The following is a 16,021-nucleotide window of genomic DNA, read 5'->3' on the forward strand; positions in this document are numbered from 1 at the left end:
TCTATTTTCAATGATTACAGAGCAGTTATTAAATCGGTTATGCTGACACTCACATACGCCTATGTAAACAGACCTGTAGGACATATGATATACAAAACTGTATTAAACTTCAGTTTGATTCATCCATCCGTGGTCGGGCATTACAAGTCAATATTGGCTAGCTATCTGTCTCTCTCTCTCTCTCTCTCTTTCTCTCGCTTATACACACAAACAAACAAACACACACACACAATCCCTCAACTCTTTCTTTCTCTCTCTCTCTCTCTCTCTCATACACACACGCACACACACACAACTCTTCCCATCTCCCTCTTTCTCTCACACACACACACACACACACATGCGGAGAGGCAAATGGACACACCGATTCCCTTTAATACCATTAGGGCTCCTCTCTCCAGTCCCCACAGAGGATGGCCAAAGTGGAATCATGGTTAACATCTGTGTGACTGTTTGCTCTGCATGAGGCCTGCTGTCTAAGAGCAGACGCAAAAAAAGAATGAGACTTAAAAAAAAAATCTCATGAAAATCTCTTTAATGTGTTCAGTTTCAGTAATGCCACCACTCTGCCGCAGTTAATGACAAGCAACGAGGCTGTGTCAGAAGACCAACCGAACAAGCCTCCACTAACCAGCCCCCAGTCCTCACATTATGGCTGCCTTAGTAACCCTTCATTACGCACTCACACACACACACACACACTTACACTCACACAAACACACACACACACGCTGCCACTGCCAGCTTGGTTGCATTCAGCACCGTGAAATGATATTCCATTTTGAAAAATCCGGATTAAAGTGTATCAGGCCAAATGTGCGCACACGCACACTCACACATACACATACACACCACACTCTCATACACAAGCAACTCTGAAAAGAGTGTCTTTGCTCTTCTCTCTTTTGTGTATGTGTTTGAGGGGGGTGTTGGGGTGGGTGTGGGGTCTTCCTTATATCTGCTTATTTGCGGTATATGCAAATGGTTATTAGAGCAAGGAAATTTCACCACTTGAGACTGTCCATTCCTCTTAGACATAAGGCAATGACAAAGACCAGTCAACCAATATGCGGCCGAATTCTTAAACCATCCGACCTTCAATGGCTCACCCATTCCCTCTACTCTTCCTTACTTTCATCCATCTGTTTTGTCAGAAATGGATTCATGTCATTCACTTGCTGACACATTAATACAGAATCGGCTAATTCAGCCAGACAGAATTGCCAGAATCAGAAACAAATGTTATACATTGGCCCAGACGTTCCGCTAAAAGATTTCTTTAAAAGCCAGTTTTGGTCACATGAAATGACCTTTCTGCAGACTGCAGTAAATATGAATGTTGATATGGAAAGTGTGTGTGTGGTGTGTTCATTTCAGACTGCAGGACCTGGTTTGTGTGTAAATATATGTGTTTCTAGACACAGGCGTGGAACGAAGAAAGACAGCGTGTGAAATTGAAACCGTCTGAATGCGTGAAAGGCCTTTACCCACAGCCACTGACATGAAACACAGCTCAGCCCAATACATTAAGACTGAAGATTGAATGAAGATACCTCAGTCCTAGCATTGTTTATACTGTACCTTACGTATAAAGAAAAAATATTTAAAAAAATATATATAAGATGTCCCCACACACAGCACAATTAGAGAACTTTTGAAAAGAAAGAGAGAAAGAAAGAAAGACTTTTAGCAATGCATTAAAAAAAGAAGAAGGTTGGGAATAATGAATTTTACCCAAGTATAAAGAAGAAAACAACACTTTTTAGAGGCAAAGCCCAACTCTCAGTGGAGTTCACACAAACACATACAATTCATTTGAAGGAGTCAACATAAGACTCCATACCACTCATTATGTACATCCAGTTTACACTCCTTTTAGTGCCAGAGGTTTGGGATCCAAAGTGAAGTGAAGCGACTTTGAATTAAACTCCGGTATATTACAACAGCTACTGCAGAAATGTAGCACTGTTCATAAATGCTTCATGACATGACAGATCTGGATTTTAGATCAAGTGACTAAAAAATGCAGTATTCATAACTGTCTCACCACTTGCTACTCTGGTAGGATTAATAGGACATCTTAATTTGTAAAAGACTGTGGATTGTTGGAAAGCTAACATTTTCCCTTTGCATATCATCAACGCCACAGTCTTGTTTACTGATGAAGAGTCCTTCATGAGTGCAGAAAGTATTGAAAATATGACACACAGATTCACTGAACCAATTGTGAGGTAAGATCTAGAAAGAAAAGTGTTTCCAAGAAATCTTAATTCATCGACTATGTTCACAGAGGCACTTACATGTGCTGTGTGTTTTAAGAATTTGCTGAAGAGCCTTAAAATGCTTGCTTGCGCTGCCATCTTGGACATGAACAGATATTTTTAAAAAAATCCTTCAAAGTGTGAGGAACAGTCACCAGTCAATGCTCCCTCTCGCCCCCCTCCCCCAGCCGTGTTAAACACTGAGTAAATGCCTTCACTCCATCTTTCGCTCTCTCTCTCTCTCCCCCGTCATTAACCGTAAAGAACAGAGAAACAGATAGCCAACATATGTGAGAAAAAGAGATGAGGGGTAGAGGTCCGAACCAAAGCGAGCTCAAACCGTTTTCTGACACACAGTGAAACGGAGAGTGAAAGAGAGAGAGAGAGAGGAAGAGAAAAGACAGAAAGAGAGAGAGTGGGGGTAGGGGGTCTGGTCAATGGAAGCCTACACCTCTTCAATGGGCTGGATAATTGAGTGCGGAGCAAACACTGTTCCTTTTCAACGGGGGGAAGAAAAATGGGAGGAGGAGACGGGGCGCTATTGAGATGCTATTAAACTTGCATTTAGCAGGATTGATTGGCAACGAGGAATAAGGAGGCCTGTTTAAAAAGTGGTTCAGGGGGACAAAGGGGACAATAGCGTGCCTCTGTTGGCCGTATGCTACCCTTCTTTCAATGTTCTGCAACCCCCCCCCCCGCCATTCCCACCCCTTCCCAAACCCCCCCATGCTGTCTGTTTAAACACCCTGTCATTTCAGGGAAGGCTTAGAGTCATCTCCATAGAGATGTCTTTATCCTCTTCTGGCTGTCTTTTTAACTAACTGGGGAACTGAAGAAAAAAAGAAAGAAAGAAATGACGCAAGAAAAAGGAGGAAAGGTCTTTCTTTTTTTTTCTTTAAAAAGGGGCCAACTAGCACCCCCCACCCCCAGCCCCTTCCTTCTCTTCCTCCCCTCTTAGTCTCATGCAGCTTCATCAAACTGTTGTTTCTCTCCCCATTTCTTTCTCTTGTTTTCTCATTCTCTTGTGGGTGAAATCCTCTCTGGATGGACAGATGGATTAGGCACCACTGGCTGGTTGCCATCTTTCCTCATGCAAGAGGAGGATTTGCCATGCTGCTGTTCGGGTGCATGGGGGAAATATAGAAAGCTGTATCAATAGTCTGTTTAAATGATGGAGGGAGGGAGAGAGAGCGAGAAAGAGAGACGGAGGGAGGGACGGAGGGACAAAAAGAAAGAGCGAGGGGAAGAGAGAGAGATTGTGTGTTTGTGTGTGTGTGTGTGTGTGTGTGTGTGTGTGTGAGAGAGAGAGAGAGAGAGAGAGAGAGAGAGAGAGAGAGAGAGAGAGTCTGTCTGTTTGAGAGAAAGACAGTAAAGAGAAAAAGAGGCAAAAGAGATGGAGAGAGTCAGTAAACAGAGGGAAAAAAGAGAGGGAAAGGACAGGAAGAGACAGACTGAGCATGAATATGTTTCTGTTTGTGTATCCATGTGTATGTGTGTGTACAAACAGTGGGGAGAGAGAGAGAGAGAGAGACTCTTCACTGTCAGCTTCAGCTCTGGTCTTATGACCGCGACAGAAGCATCTCACCAGCAGGTGCTCACGTTGACTCCCAGTTGAACCCCGTAACTGATGGCTCCTACGGACATTCTCCGCTATGTAGATTGATCAATATCCATTTTTACACGCGCGCACACACACACACAAAAGCGCACCAAAAATGGGAGTCGGATTCCCCCACGCTGCAAACTGAGCAGCCCATCAGTAATGTGTGAGTGCCTAGCGCCATATGGGCGAGAGAAAGAGTAAATAAGTCATGTGCGGCTTTCGCTTTGTGCTCCCACGACTTGTCTAGCCAGAAAAACACTGAGCATTGTGCTATCCATTTCCCTTTTCCCCTTTCACTGGCAATACTGCAATATGAAGAACCCCAACAGCATTAATGAAAAGATGAGATTTCTAAGCAATGAAGCATTTTGGTAATGCACGTGGCACTCCTCAATCCAGACACTCTCGGGGCTTTTATATACCGACAGTAGCGAGAGATGTTTTTGTTACCGGTCGTAAGGGCGAATGGAGATTTTAAAAACATCTTCTTGTGCATTTTTCCAGGCGTGATTTGAACTTCTTGACAGGGAAGGTGTCGGTTCAGCAATAGTTCATTCAGGAAAGTAATAATGCAGCGTGTCTTTAAATGGAACTCTCAAAAACGAGATCAGCGGTCATACAGCTCATGCCTAAACAAATTTGACATACTGCACGCAGTGTTAACTCCTGTCCTTTTGGACCCGTATCGCACATTTTTCTATTTGCTAAAACACCCGATTCAATTCATCAACAGATTTCCGGGTCTTTGGCGTCTTGGACATCGTGTGATGGTTATGGGCAAAAAAAAAAAAAAAATGTGCACTGCAGTGACTCCCCAGAACTCGATTTCAGAAACGTTGACTTGAGTTATCCTGACATAACGCTCTTGCAAGCCGAATTTTACGAACATATTACCGAACCATTCTTCATAGCCTGTGTTATGGTGTTTGCAACAAATCGTATGCATTAGCAAGTGACTGCTGACTTTGCAGCTGACATAATTTATCAGAGCTGATGCGGGAATCGGAGCCACTTCAACTTTAAGTCATTTTTATGAGGATTGGTTCAAATGAAGTGCTCTCTTGCCATAGTCCTTGTAATGCTTAGATTTGCAAAACAAGACGTTTATCTGTATTTTCTCTATTTCCAACAGCAACTGAAGCGGCCTACTTTTCCCAGCAACCCCAGGACCAGGTAGTGGTCGCAGGCCAATCGGTGACTCTTCCCTGTGTGATTGTGGGATATCGAGGCATGGTGCAGTGGACAAAAGACGGCCTGGCCCTGGGCGGCGAGAGAGATTTGCCGGGTAAGAGTTCGTACATCAACCGTGTTTTCTTCTCCCAAGCATTACTCCGGGGGAGAAACAGAAGGCTGAAGAAGAAGATAAAAAAAAAAAACTATGCTGATAATGCAAACGATTCATTTGTCTAACCGCCAGACCTTTAGGGGAAGGCACGGTACAGAGATTCAATTTGCCTGCTGCCAGTGCATTGACATTTAAAGTGATTTCCCAAAGGAGTGATTTTAGCCCGGAAAGTAGCGACCTCAGACACTGTAGCAACAAAGCATCTTCTCTAAGAGTACCCTAACCTTACAACCTACTCAGTTAACCCCCGCTGTATTTTTTAAAGCTCACCGGCTTACTGCTAAAAGCTTAACCGACGGCAGGAAAGTGTCGTTAGTGACAGTCGGTGCTGGGTACAGAAATAGTGTATAGATGTTTTAGTGTGCATACTAAAACAAACAATAAATATTACAATATCATTATATCCTGCCTTTTTCTTTTTCAGAATCAAACTCCTTCTTTCTCAAAAGTGGTTCCCCCTTGGTGCTGCCACAGTTGATGTGCTTTCTTTATAAGCTTTTATTATTTTTTTTTCCTAAAGAGCGTTTCTGGTGTTTGTCTCGGATTAGGCTGGGCGCGCTATTCCCTGATGGGTGATCCGCTGCTAGGTGAACACAACCTGGTGATCACGTTGGCGGAGCTGGCAGACGACGCTGTGTACGAGTGTCAGGCCACGCAGGCGGCGCTGCGGTCCCATCGGGCTAAACTCACTGTGCTGGGTAAGAAAGAGAGGGGTGTGTGTGTGTGTGTGTGTGTGTGTGGTTGGGGGGGGGGGTATACAGTAATTCACCAGGAACCCTTACTCAAGCAATACTGTTTCAGAGCAGTAGGCTGGCCAGTTCCATTTACACACAGAGTGATGTTTGTGTTTGTCAATACTTAGCAAAGAGGCAGAACGAGGAGGAAAAATACTACAAGAGATTTGATGTGGACCAACATCTCTGAGATTTGATGACCTGCTACAGAACACCGGGTTGTTGTTTTAGTGCTGCTCAGACTCATTGAATATTATAGTACTGGCTTATGCAATGGAACACAACACAATGCAATTCAATGCGGTGCAATGCTGCAAAGCACAATACAACACAGTACAACATAACGCAATGCCAAGTGACACAGTGACTCAGCTCAGCCCCACACCACAGAGAACAAAACAACACAATACCACACAGTATAACGCAAAGTAGCACAGGACAACATGACACAGATTAACACAAATCAACACAAGACAAATGAGCATAGCACAGCATAGCGCAATACAGTATACAGTACAACACACAACAAAACAACACAACATCAAACAGTGCACCACATCACACCACACCACAGTACAGCATAGCACAACTCAACACGGGCAATGCAGCACAACACAACAGAAATCAGTTGTTTTTCAAAACTTACTTTTTACTTTCAGTTAAACTTCTAACTCTAAATCAAGACTATTTAAAACTCAGCCATAATTAGAGATAAAGAACATTTCAAATTGGAACGACTTACTGCTATCAGACAAAAAATGTGAGCGCGCTGGAAGTTCACACAATCGCACACTCAAACAAGAAGATTGCGCAGAGGAAGTGAAATAGACGTGCCATTTCCACATGACAATAATTTTTTTTTTGCCTTTGAAGACCTCGGTTCTCTGACGAAAAGAGAGTGCCCAGCTGTGCAGGGACCGGCTTTGTATGTGGGGAAATTAATGCAGTCGGATGAGACCAAACCAATCTACCACAGTTAAAGGAGTCAAAGACGGGAGTGCAGTCAAGGGAATCCACGTGGAAATTAAAATCACCTTACACTCAGATTCCATTACAGTGGTGGAAGGGCCTCTGACAATTCTGATACACACAAACAAATTGGCTGAGGAGGAGAGAGAGGACTGGAGGGGGGGAGCAAGCAGGGACAAGAGACTGGTGTGTGTGTGTGTGTGTGTGTGTGTGTGTGTGTGGAAAGAGTCAGATTCCTTCATCCCTCTGCTTTCTAGAGCTGTGTGCGTAACAGTGCAGATGACCAAACAAATAAGCAATTTCAGATGGAGCGTGATTCTGGGAGAGTAGTGTTACGTATGGCTTTGTTACTATGGCCCAAAGAAGGAAAAAAAAAAGAAAAAAGAAGGATAGAATGGTGAAATGTTTTCAAGCTTCTTTCCTCTTGGGGCTGTGTGTATTGCTGTTCTCAGTCAGTCTACCAACACAGCACACAGAGGTCAAATATCACAAATTACACTAATGACACTAACCGAGCAGATGGCCACCGTTTGAGTAATTTAGATACACATTTAACAAAGGCTCCAACTGCAGATGTAGTTTCCTCACCAAAGCTGGAGAGAGAGCGAACAGCTCTACTGCTGATGTCTGCCCGCGGTTGCCTTCTTACTCATGTAGAAAAGGATGCTGTTGATGACAATGTGATGAGGCAGGGGTAGCAGTTTGCTCTCTTATATTAGAGCGAGCGTTTCTCTGTTTACAGTGCCTCCAGGAGACCCCGTGGTGGAGGGGGGTCCAGTGGTACGACTGAAAGCCCACAAACCACACAACCTGACCTGCAGGGCCTCCGGAGCCAAACCTGCCGCTGAAATCACCTGGTATCGTGACGGAGAAATGCAGCATACTGCCGTCTACTCTAAGGTAAAACTGTGTGTGTGTGTTGTTAGCAGCTTAACTTGGTTTTATGTGCATGCAGGAGTGTTTTACTAGCAATATCACAAAAGCACAATATAAATGTGTACATATACATACATACATACACACACACACACACACACACACACACACACACATATATATATATGAATTCTTTCCAGACACCGGACCGGCGTCAAATACTAGCGGAAGCCCTGATATGCTTAAATACACACACACACACACAGCTTGCAATGCTGTTAATAGGCATGTATGTGTGTGTGTGTATGTATATGTATATGTATATACAGTATCATGTCTAGCATAAGTAACCTTGTCCAACTAAATGTTTCACAATTTGCAAGTTATTTTTATCACTAAAGACTTCATGCTATTTGTGCTAATCCACTTGTTTAAGACTCTGGGAACCACATAAGTCATTAGCAGTTTGCTGAAAAATGCCCAGAACCAGACAAAAAAAAACACATTGATCTTTACAACAAAGAGGAAAAGAGAGAGAGAGAGAAAGGAAGGCAGAAAAACAGTGAGATGGAGAGAAAGACGGGAAGACGGATGAAGACAGGGAGAAGGATGGAGAAAGAGAAAAATGAGAGATGGAGCAAGGGAGGGCAGGTTGATAAAAGACGGCAGAGGTGAGATAGATTGAGAGAGAAAAGGTGATGCCAGAAAAGCAATGTGAAACGATGTATAAACACGCTTTCAGCAAATTGTTAGGTAAGGGAGTGAGGCTGCTTGCCTCCTCAATTAATCTCAAACATCTCTCCAAGGAGAACCTCTCCTCCCATATACCCTCTCTCTCCCTCCGAGCCCTCCCTCTCCTCCACAGTGACACCACTCAACTCAGCAACACTCAAACCAAATCGGCATACTCAAAAAAAAAAACAACTCCAAACCCAAACCACCTCCACCTCCACCTCCACCTGCACCTCCATCTTCCTGACCCCCGTCATTGCTTCTATCCACATGCTGCAAACGGATAAGAACTGACGGAAAACAAAAAAAAAGACATGAAAAAACACTGATGACAATTACAGCATCCTTCTGCATTGCTGTATTGTTTTTTCTCAGGCAACCTCTAAAAATACAATGTAAAACATTAATATTGATCCCCTCACTGATTTTATGAGAAATCCAGTGCTAGACTTAATACTAATGGGCAGCTGAAGTTTTACAAGAGAGTGTTCACTGAATAAACCAGGCTCTGTGTGTGCGTGTGTGTGTTCCCATAGACTCTAATGGAGGATGGAAAGAGGGAGTTGGCAGTTAGCATGTTGCCTTTGGTTCCGGAAGATAAGGATTCTGGCCGAACATACACGTGTAGAGTGCTTAACTCCGCCGCGCCAGCTGGACGGCAAACGTCCGTCACAATCAACGTCCAACGTAAGCCCTCGTAGTATCTAACGCCTTATTTTCTTCATTACCGCTATTTCAACAGTATTAATGCACTTAATTCTACACTTTCATGTTCATATTTTTGTTCTAATCACAAGCAGTAAGTTGATGCAGCTTGAGGTATTTTTGACAGTGTTGACCATTGTGTGAATGTTTCTTTTTTGTAATCCGGAATGTTCTTTCTGCAGATCCACCATCAGTGACTTTATCAGTTCAGCCACAGACTGCGATGGAAGGGGCCAAGGTCGTGTTCATCTGCGCGGCCAGTGCTAATCCTGAGATCATAAGCTATAGGTGCTACTATCTCTCTGTCTGTTTCTAGAACATTCTGTCTGGATATGGCTCTTGGACCTGGCTGAGGTTCTTTGATTAAGTAACAACTGGGAATAGTTTTTTTACCACTCTCTGAAGATGTTAAAAAAGAAACATTTGATGTTTTGCTTTGTTCAAATTCTAAAACCAAAAGTGACCAAAAAGCGTCAAGCGATGCTGATGTCACGTTAACCATGTGTTCCTGCTCCAATCAGGTGGTCCAAAGGCGGGGTTCCCATCCCAGAAGCCAATGGGGATAGGCTGGAGGTGACGGTGGACCACTCATACTTCACTGACCCTGTGTCCTGCGAGGTCTCCAACTCTGTGGGCAGTACCAACGTCAGCACGCTGGTGGACGTCCAATGTAAGGGTGGCACCAGTTTTACCAGGAGCCTCTGATCTGTGTCTATCACCCAGATGTTTCTCTGTGTAATCTGTGTTTGATGGTTATTCTATTTTAAGACCAAGTGGGATTTTTTTCTTTTTGTGTTGTAGTCAAGTATTTCAAACACAGTAAATGGCATAGTATCAAAAAAAAACATTGTGTTTGATTCAGATCAATTGTAATGATGCAAATTTTTGTTAGATTCATATTTATGTGTGTGTGTGTGTGTGTCTGTGTGTGAGAGAGAGAGAGAAAGAGGAAGAGAGAGAATGACAGAAATGATATCAGACTTAGTTATTTCTGTCATTTTGTATGTTGCAGTCGGGCCCAGACTGTTGTCAGAACCTAGGCCGTTGACAGTGGACATTGGGATGGATGCTGCTTTCACCTGCTCCTGGACAGGCAACCCTCCCCTAACTCTAGCCTGGACCAAACAGGGTTCTAATGTGGTAAGAGACTTTTTTACTTTTCTCTCCTCTTACACATTTTCATTTAATACTCAAACACTATGTTTGAAATTCTTATACTGTTTGTGGCTCACCAGACAAAATTCATGCTTGCAGACTGGTGTCAGCTGGAGTGATTGATTCTAGCGTAGAAGATACGACAGAGGGAAAAAAAAGAGCAGAAACAACATTGCCTCAGTAATTAGCTTTATGGAAGAGCTTTACCTTAATTATTCAGTTTAAGAAGGCTGGGGAACTTTCACCGAAAGCCAGATCTGAAATTGTCTCGTTCGGGTTTAGATCCCTGTCAGTGTTACCTGCAGCAGAGAGCTTAAACGAATTAACCCCAGTTAGACGCTGTCACCCGGGGGGGAAGATCGGTCAGGCTAAAGAGCATCCGAACGTATTTTGCCTGCGGTCTGAGGTAATTCGGTTTGGCCAAGTGATTGACTGAGGATGTGCCAACGCCATCTTTAATTAGACTGCCGCTGGGGGCGGAGTCACAGCGTGTCTGTCCCTCAAGCCATAGCACTTTCATTGGACTAAAACCCATATTTATTATTTGCTTGGGAGTGTCCCTAACCAAACGTTTTGACGTAATCGGAAATATTATATTTGTGGTTAATCAAATTACAGATTCCCATAATAAACGTACGTTTTTATGTACTGTGGGAATCAGGTGTTCATGGCTCTGTCAGTATCAGTGTTAATGATGGACTTATAGACAAACAAAATGCTATTCTGTCATCTCACATAAAAACTGGTATTTGCAATCCTTGAAGATGTTCTTATTTAATGCAAGACAATTATTACAAGAGTTTATAAGCTCCTTATGTCTTATTACCAGTCAACTGTAATCTTGGCTCAATAGAGCATGTAGAGAAAGATGCCTCTTAGAATATAATGACATTTTATGAATTTATCATAACGCAACACCATGAGCTGGCTGTGCTCGTTCAGAAATGGAAATAAAGCCGCAACCACACTGACGTTGTGCATTTCAAACACTGCAGGTACTCAGTAACGGTAACACACTTCAGCTGAAAGCCGTCACACAAGAGGATGCTGGGACGTACACCTGCAAGGCCATCGTTCCGAGGATTGGCGTTGCGGAGAGGGACGTTACACTCACCGTCAACGGTTAGTAATATTATCGTCTAAATACACTTGTATTATTAGTAGTAGTAGTAGTAGTATTGCACTCCTGGGTTTTCTATGTATACAGTACTATTATAATTATCAAATCTCTTTATATTCTCTCTCTGTCTCTCTCTCTCACGCACACACAAACACACACACACACACCACCTCAGGACCCCCTATCGTGACGGCAGAAGCTACGCAGCAGGCCATGAAGCATTCTAAGGGTAAAGTGGAGTGTCGGGTTGGCAGCAGTCCACCTCCTGACAAGATAGTAAGTTAACAGTTTCTTCAAGCTGTTTCTCTTTTCTCTTTCTCTCTTTGCTTCATCCTGTGAGGACATGGATCTGTGTGTGTGTGTGTGTGTGTGTGTGTATGTGTGTGTGTGTGTGTGTGTATGTGTACATATCTGTGTGTGTGTGTGTGTGTGTGTGGTGCTTGTCAAATTTGTAGTGAGCCGTTTTCCCCAAACCATTTCTCTTTTTTTGTGTGTTTGTGTGTTGTATGTTTCCACTTTCACTCCAACAGTCTTCCTGCTGAGATTCTAAGCTGTTTCTCACTCTGTTTTTTTGTTTTGTTTTGTTTTGTTTGGGGGGGGGGGGGGGTTGTTGTTTTTTTTTTGGCATATACGTGTGTATGGTGTGTTTGGCTGCAGAATCAAAATGTGTGCGAGAGAGAGACAGCCAGTCCTATTACGGATTTTTCAGCAAGCAGTTTGACCTTAGAGGTCACTCTCAATGCCCTCTTGCCCCTGAGAGCCAAGCCTCTGTAAGATCAGTCATGGAAGATGAGGGTTTGTGTTCCTTCCTGTTTAGATAGCACCAGCTTCATAACTTTACAATAAGAGAAGACCCACCAAGTGGATAATTAGGGTCTGTGATGGAACGATGCTGAGAAGAGAGAAAGGCAATGGAAAATTTGAAGAGAGAGAGAGAGGAAAAAAAAGCACTTCCACTACAGTTAGTGAAAGACTAAAGTCCTTAGTGGTATGGAAAGCTTTTACCCCTTCACCTCCTGAGAACACATCAAAGGCTTTGTTAGGATTGTAGGTGGGAGGAAAAAAGAAAAAATAGAGACTCCTCTTGTTTCGCTATCAGCAAATGACGTGCTGGAGGTGAAGCCTCTTTATGTGCATTTATCAGAGTGCCTGTAAACTAGATTCGCTGTTTGACAAAACAAGGCAGAAGAGCGTAGGGACAGCATTTGAATCGAAAAAAAGATTCATCTTCAACAAAAGCTGACATGTGGACACGAACGCATTTTCCGCCAACCCTCTTTTCCCACTCTATTGTATTACTGTCAGGAACTGTAGACAACTTTTTAGACAAAACTCATCTCTGGCGCTGCAAGTACAGTTCCTATTGTGTGTGAGTGGGCCGCTGTACTCTTGGACAAGCTCTAGTATTTTCTTTAACTACGATAGATGTTTGGTATTATTGCAAAAAGGCCGTTTTAGTTACCGCCCTCATCCATCTCATACAAACGCTTTCCTTTTGGATGTCTCTTTTTGTGGTTCGCACTTTGTGTTCTGGTCCATCTGCCCCCATACAGGACAAACTGCTTGGGATGAATCAGTTAATCCAGTTTAAAAAAATGAATAAATAAATGAAAGCAGATTTACAGTTGCTGACTCCTTATCCCCGTCTGGTTTTTAGGTGTGGACCTTTGGAAACGAAAGCCTAACGGCAGGGTCCTCAGGCCGTTTCTCAGTGAAGACGGTCAGCGGCGAGCACGGGGTCCTGTCGATGCTCGTTTTGTCCGAGACCCTCCCTCAGGACTTTCAGCTACGTTACAACTGCACCGCCTGGAACCGCTTCGGAACCGGGACCACGTTGATCACTCTTCAGGAGCAAGGTGAGGGATTGCTGTCTTAAAAAAAAAAAAAAAAAAAAAAAAGGCATTCAGTAGTTCTGCTTGTGTGAATCACCTAAATTACTTTTATCGATGCTTTGGTTTTAAAAACAAAGAGGATTGCTGTTGAATAGCTGCTGTCTCAAAGCCTTCGCGAAGAGGAAGTTACATTACAACTTGTCGTGTGTCAGCAATAAAAAGAAAAAGCTAGACCGAAGGAAAAGAGGAAAAAAAAACTGTGCGCTAATCTTAATTTTGTATCAGCCAATCAATATCACTTAATTTAGAGATGGCGCACTTAATGCCTAAAACTCACACGGAGAGAGTTTTAAAGCCCAGATCGATCAAATCAAAAAATGATACATGTTTCTGACTGCGAACCTCTTTATTTGGATTAATTTTTTTCCTGTGTATGGATGCCAAGGCTTAGATCTGCTCAGGTAAGCCAAAGCTACTGCTGGCACTATGCTGTTGTAGACACACACAAAATGCCAGCAGTAACCTACATGGCAGCCAAAGCCGTGTGTCTTGTTAGAGGGAAGACACAGATATGTAATGGAATTTGTATCTAATTTCCTGTTCACATTGGTGATACTGATGTTGATTACATTGATTTTTTTTTCTTTTTTTAAACAAGTGGAAGTGAATTTCAGTCTGAATTAACCAGGTTGAAATTTGGCTGTATTTACTTGAAATTCTGTGCTCACACACACACACTCACACACACACTCACACACATACACACACAAACACACACACGTACACTGTGGTTGAGAATTTATGACTACTTAAATTAGCTGCTCTATTAATTTAATGATTTCCCCCGAGATACTTTGATCATGGGTTTCCTGTCCAGCCCCTTTGCAGTCATACACTACACCCATGAATGTCACAGCCAATCAAACGCTGTGTTTCTCTTTATGTGCCTGGCAGTATGCTGATCTATCAATATTCTCTTTCTTTTCCTGCTTCTCTCTCTCTGTCTCTCCCTGTCTCTGTCTCTCTCTCTCTCTCTCTCTCTCTCTCTCTCTCTCTCTCTCTGTCTCTCTCTCAGCGGGTATGCCCATGCTAATCATCGTCGGTGCATCCGTGGGTGGAGGATGCATCTTAATCATTTGCATCATCACCTTAGTCTCCATCTGCTGCCGTCACACTGACAAAGGTGAGGTCAAAGGTCAAAGATCCGCAGCAGTCAGAGGTCACGATCAGCAGCTCCTTCTGAACATGATACAGTATCTGCCAAACGTTCTCCAACCAGACATTAATTAAATATTAATTCAAACCTACTTGTCCGGCTTTCTGTTGACCTTTTAACCTTTTATTGAAAAGGTAAACCCATTAATCTTCATCTGTGGCATGTGTTTTTTTTTTTTTTTCTCTCTCGTAGGTAAAAAGGGTACACGACTTTCCAAGAGTGACATCCGCGTGCAAATCGTGCACAGCGACCACAAGGCAAACTGTGACAATGACGAGGAGGATGTGAAAGAGCCGATGGTAAGTCAGAATCCCGTGATCACCATCAGCACTGCAGTCTCAAATATACAACTACTTGGTTTGACTCAAAATTAATACATTCATTTTTATATTACAGAGGGGGGGGGTAAATTTGTGTGTTGTTTGCATATGACTTATAACTGTGCTTTTTTCTCCAAAGGCTCCCAATAGCAGCGAGTCTCCAGGGACATCTCGCACGGAGCACAGTGATCTGCTGGAGGAGGAAGATGACGAGAGAACTGACATCAAAGTATTGACATTTACAAGCATTCACAGTTTTATTAGAAACTAACAAGGCCAGAAGTCAAGTGGATAATTCAACAGTCGTGAACCTTGAGCATGAGTATTAGTCAGGCTGTTTTATTGATTCCTGGCACCTGCCCTTGTGTCAATGGGCAATAAAAGTGCACAATGATATTTAAACAGGATAGACCTTTTACTTGGCTTTGACTGACAGTTGGTATGGTAAATATTCAGAAAGTAATAATAGTGCAGTAGACGTTAGTTCATCTGAGCCACGAAATAGATCGGGTAAACTGAAAATTACTACAAAAACAGGAATTTTATTGTTATTTTACCCCAGGTTTAAGGAGGCATGTAAAAATCATACTGTGAATGGAGAGAAATCTCACTCGGTGCCCTTCTGTATTCATTTACATTTTGTTTGTGTTTCTAGGACCCTACCAATGGCTACTACAACGTGCGTAGCCATGACGACCGGCACATTCGTAGCGGCTTCTCCGAGTATGTGCCAAACACCCGTGCAGTCTACACTCCTTCGCAGCTTCCTTCGCAGAGTCCGCTGTACGTCCAGCACCCCGTCCAGCCGCGAATCTACGACTTTGTGCACCGTTACGCCACCACCACCGGTTCCCACACCACCTACGAACAGCAGCAGCAACCGCAGCAGCAACAACCGCAGCAGCAGAGCCCCAACATCTACCCAACCGAACCCCTCTACGGAGACTCCGCCTACTTACCTGCTACCTACGGCCGTGCCTTCACCAGCTACGTCAAGCCGGCCTCGTTCGAGAAAGTGGACGCCTACGAGCATTCGGACCAGGCCAGCAAGTTGTCCAGCTCCTCGTGTTTCTCCTACGCGTCGTCCCAAGTGTCGTCGCAGCAGTCGGACTACGGGAGGCCTTCACAGCAGCGCATGCAAACTCACGTGTGA

General features: G+C 43.5%; 1 protein-coding gene across 1 annotated transcript in view; it reads left to right on the forward strand.

Moving 5' to 3' along the window:
* The window catches only part of kirrel3l (kirre like nephrin family adhesion molecule 3, like), a 19,075-nt gene extending 3,054 nt beyond the window's left edge, over positions 1-16,021 (forward strand). The window contains exons 2-15 of the mRNA XM_030785306.1: positions 4,997-5,149; positions 5,758-5,907; positions 7,655-7,812; positions 9,057-9,207; positions 9,408-9,513; positions 9,747-9,895; positions 10,238-10,365; positions 11,376-11,502; positions 11,676-11,776; positions 13,158-13,356; positions 14,408-14,515; positions 14,741-14,847; positions 15,008-15,097; positions 15,524-16,021. Of these exons, the coding sequence (XP_030641166.1) occupies positions 4,997-5,149; positions 5,758-5,907; positions 7,655-7,812; positions 9,057-9,207; positions 9,408-9,513; positions 9,747-9,895; positions 10,238-10,365; positions 11,376-11,502; positions 11,676-11,776; positions 13,158-13,356; positions 14,408-14,515; positions 14,741-14,847; positions 15,008-15,097; positions 15,524-16,021 (2,225 nt within the window). The remainder of the gene's footprint in view (positions 1-4,996; positions 5,150-5,757; positions 5,908-7,654; positions 7,813-9,056; positions 9,208-9,407; positions 9,514-9,746; positions 9,896-10,237; positions 10,366-11,375; positions 11,503-11,675; positions 11,777-13,157; positions 13,357-14,407; positions 14,516-14,740; positions 14,848-15,007; positions 15,098-15,523) is intronic.

This window comes from Chanos chanos, chromosome 9 (assembly GCF_902362185.1).
Source record: "Chanos chanos chromosome 9, fChaCha1.1, whole genome shotgun sequence".
Classification (NCBI taxonomy): domain Eukaryota; kingdom Metazoa; phylum Chordata; class Actinopteri; order Gonorynchiformes; family Chanidae; genus Chanos; species Chanos chanos.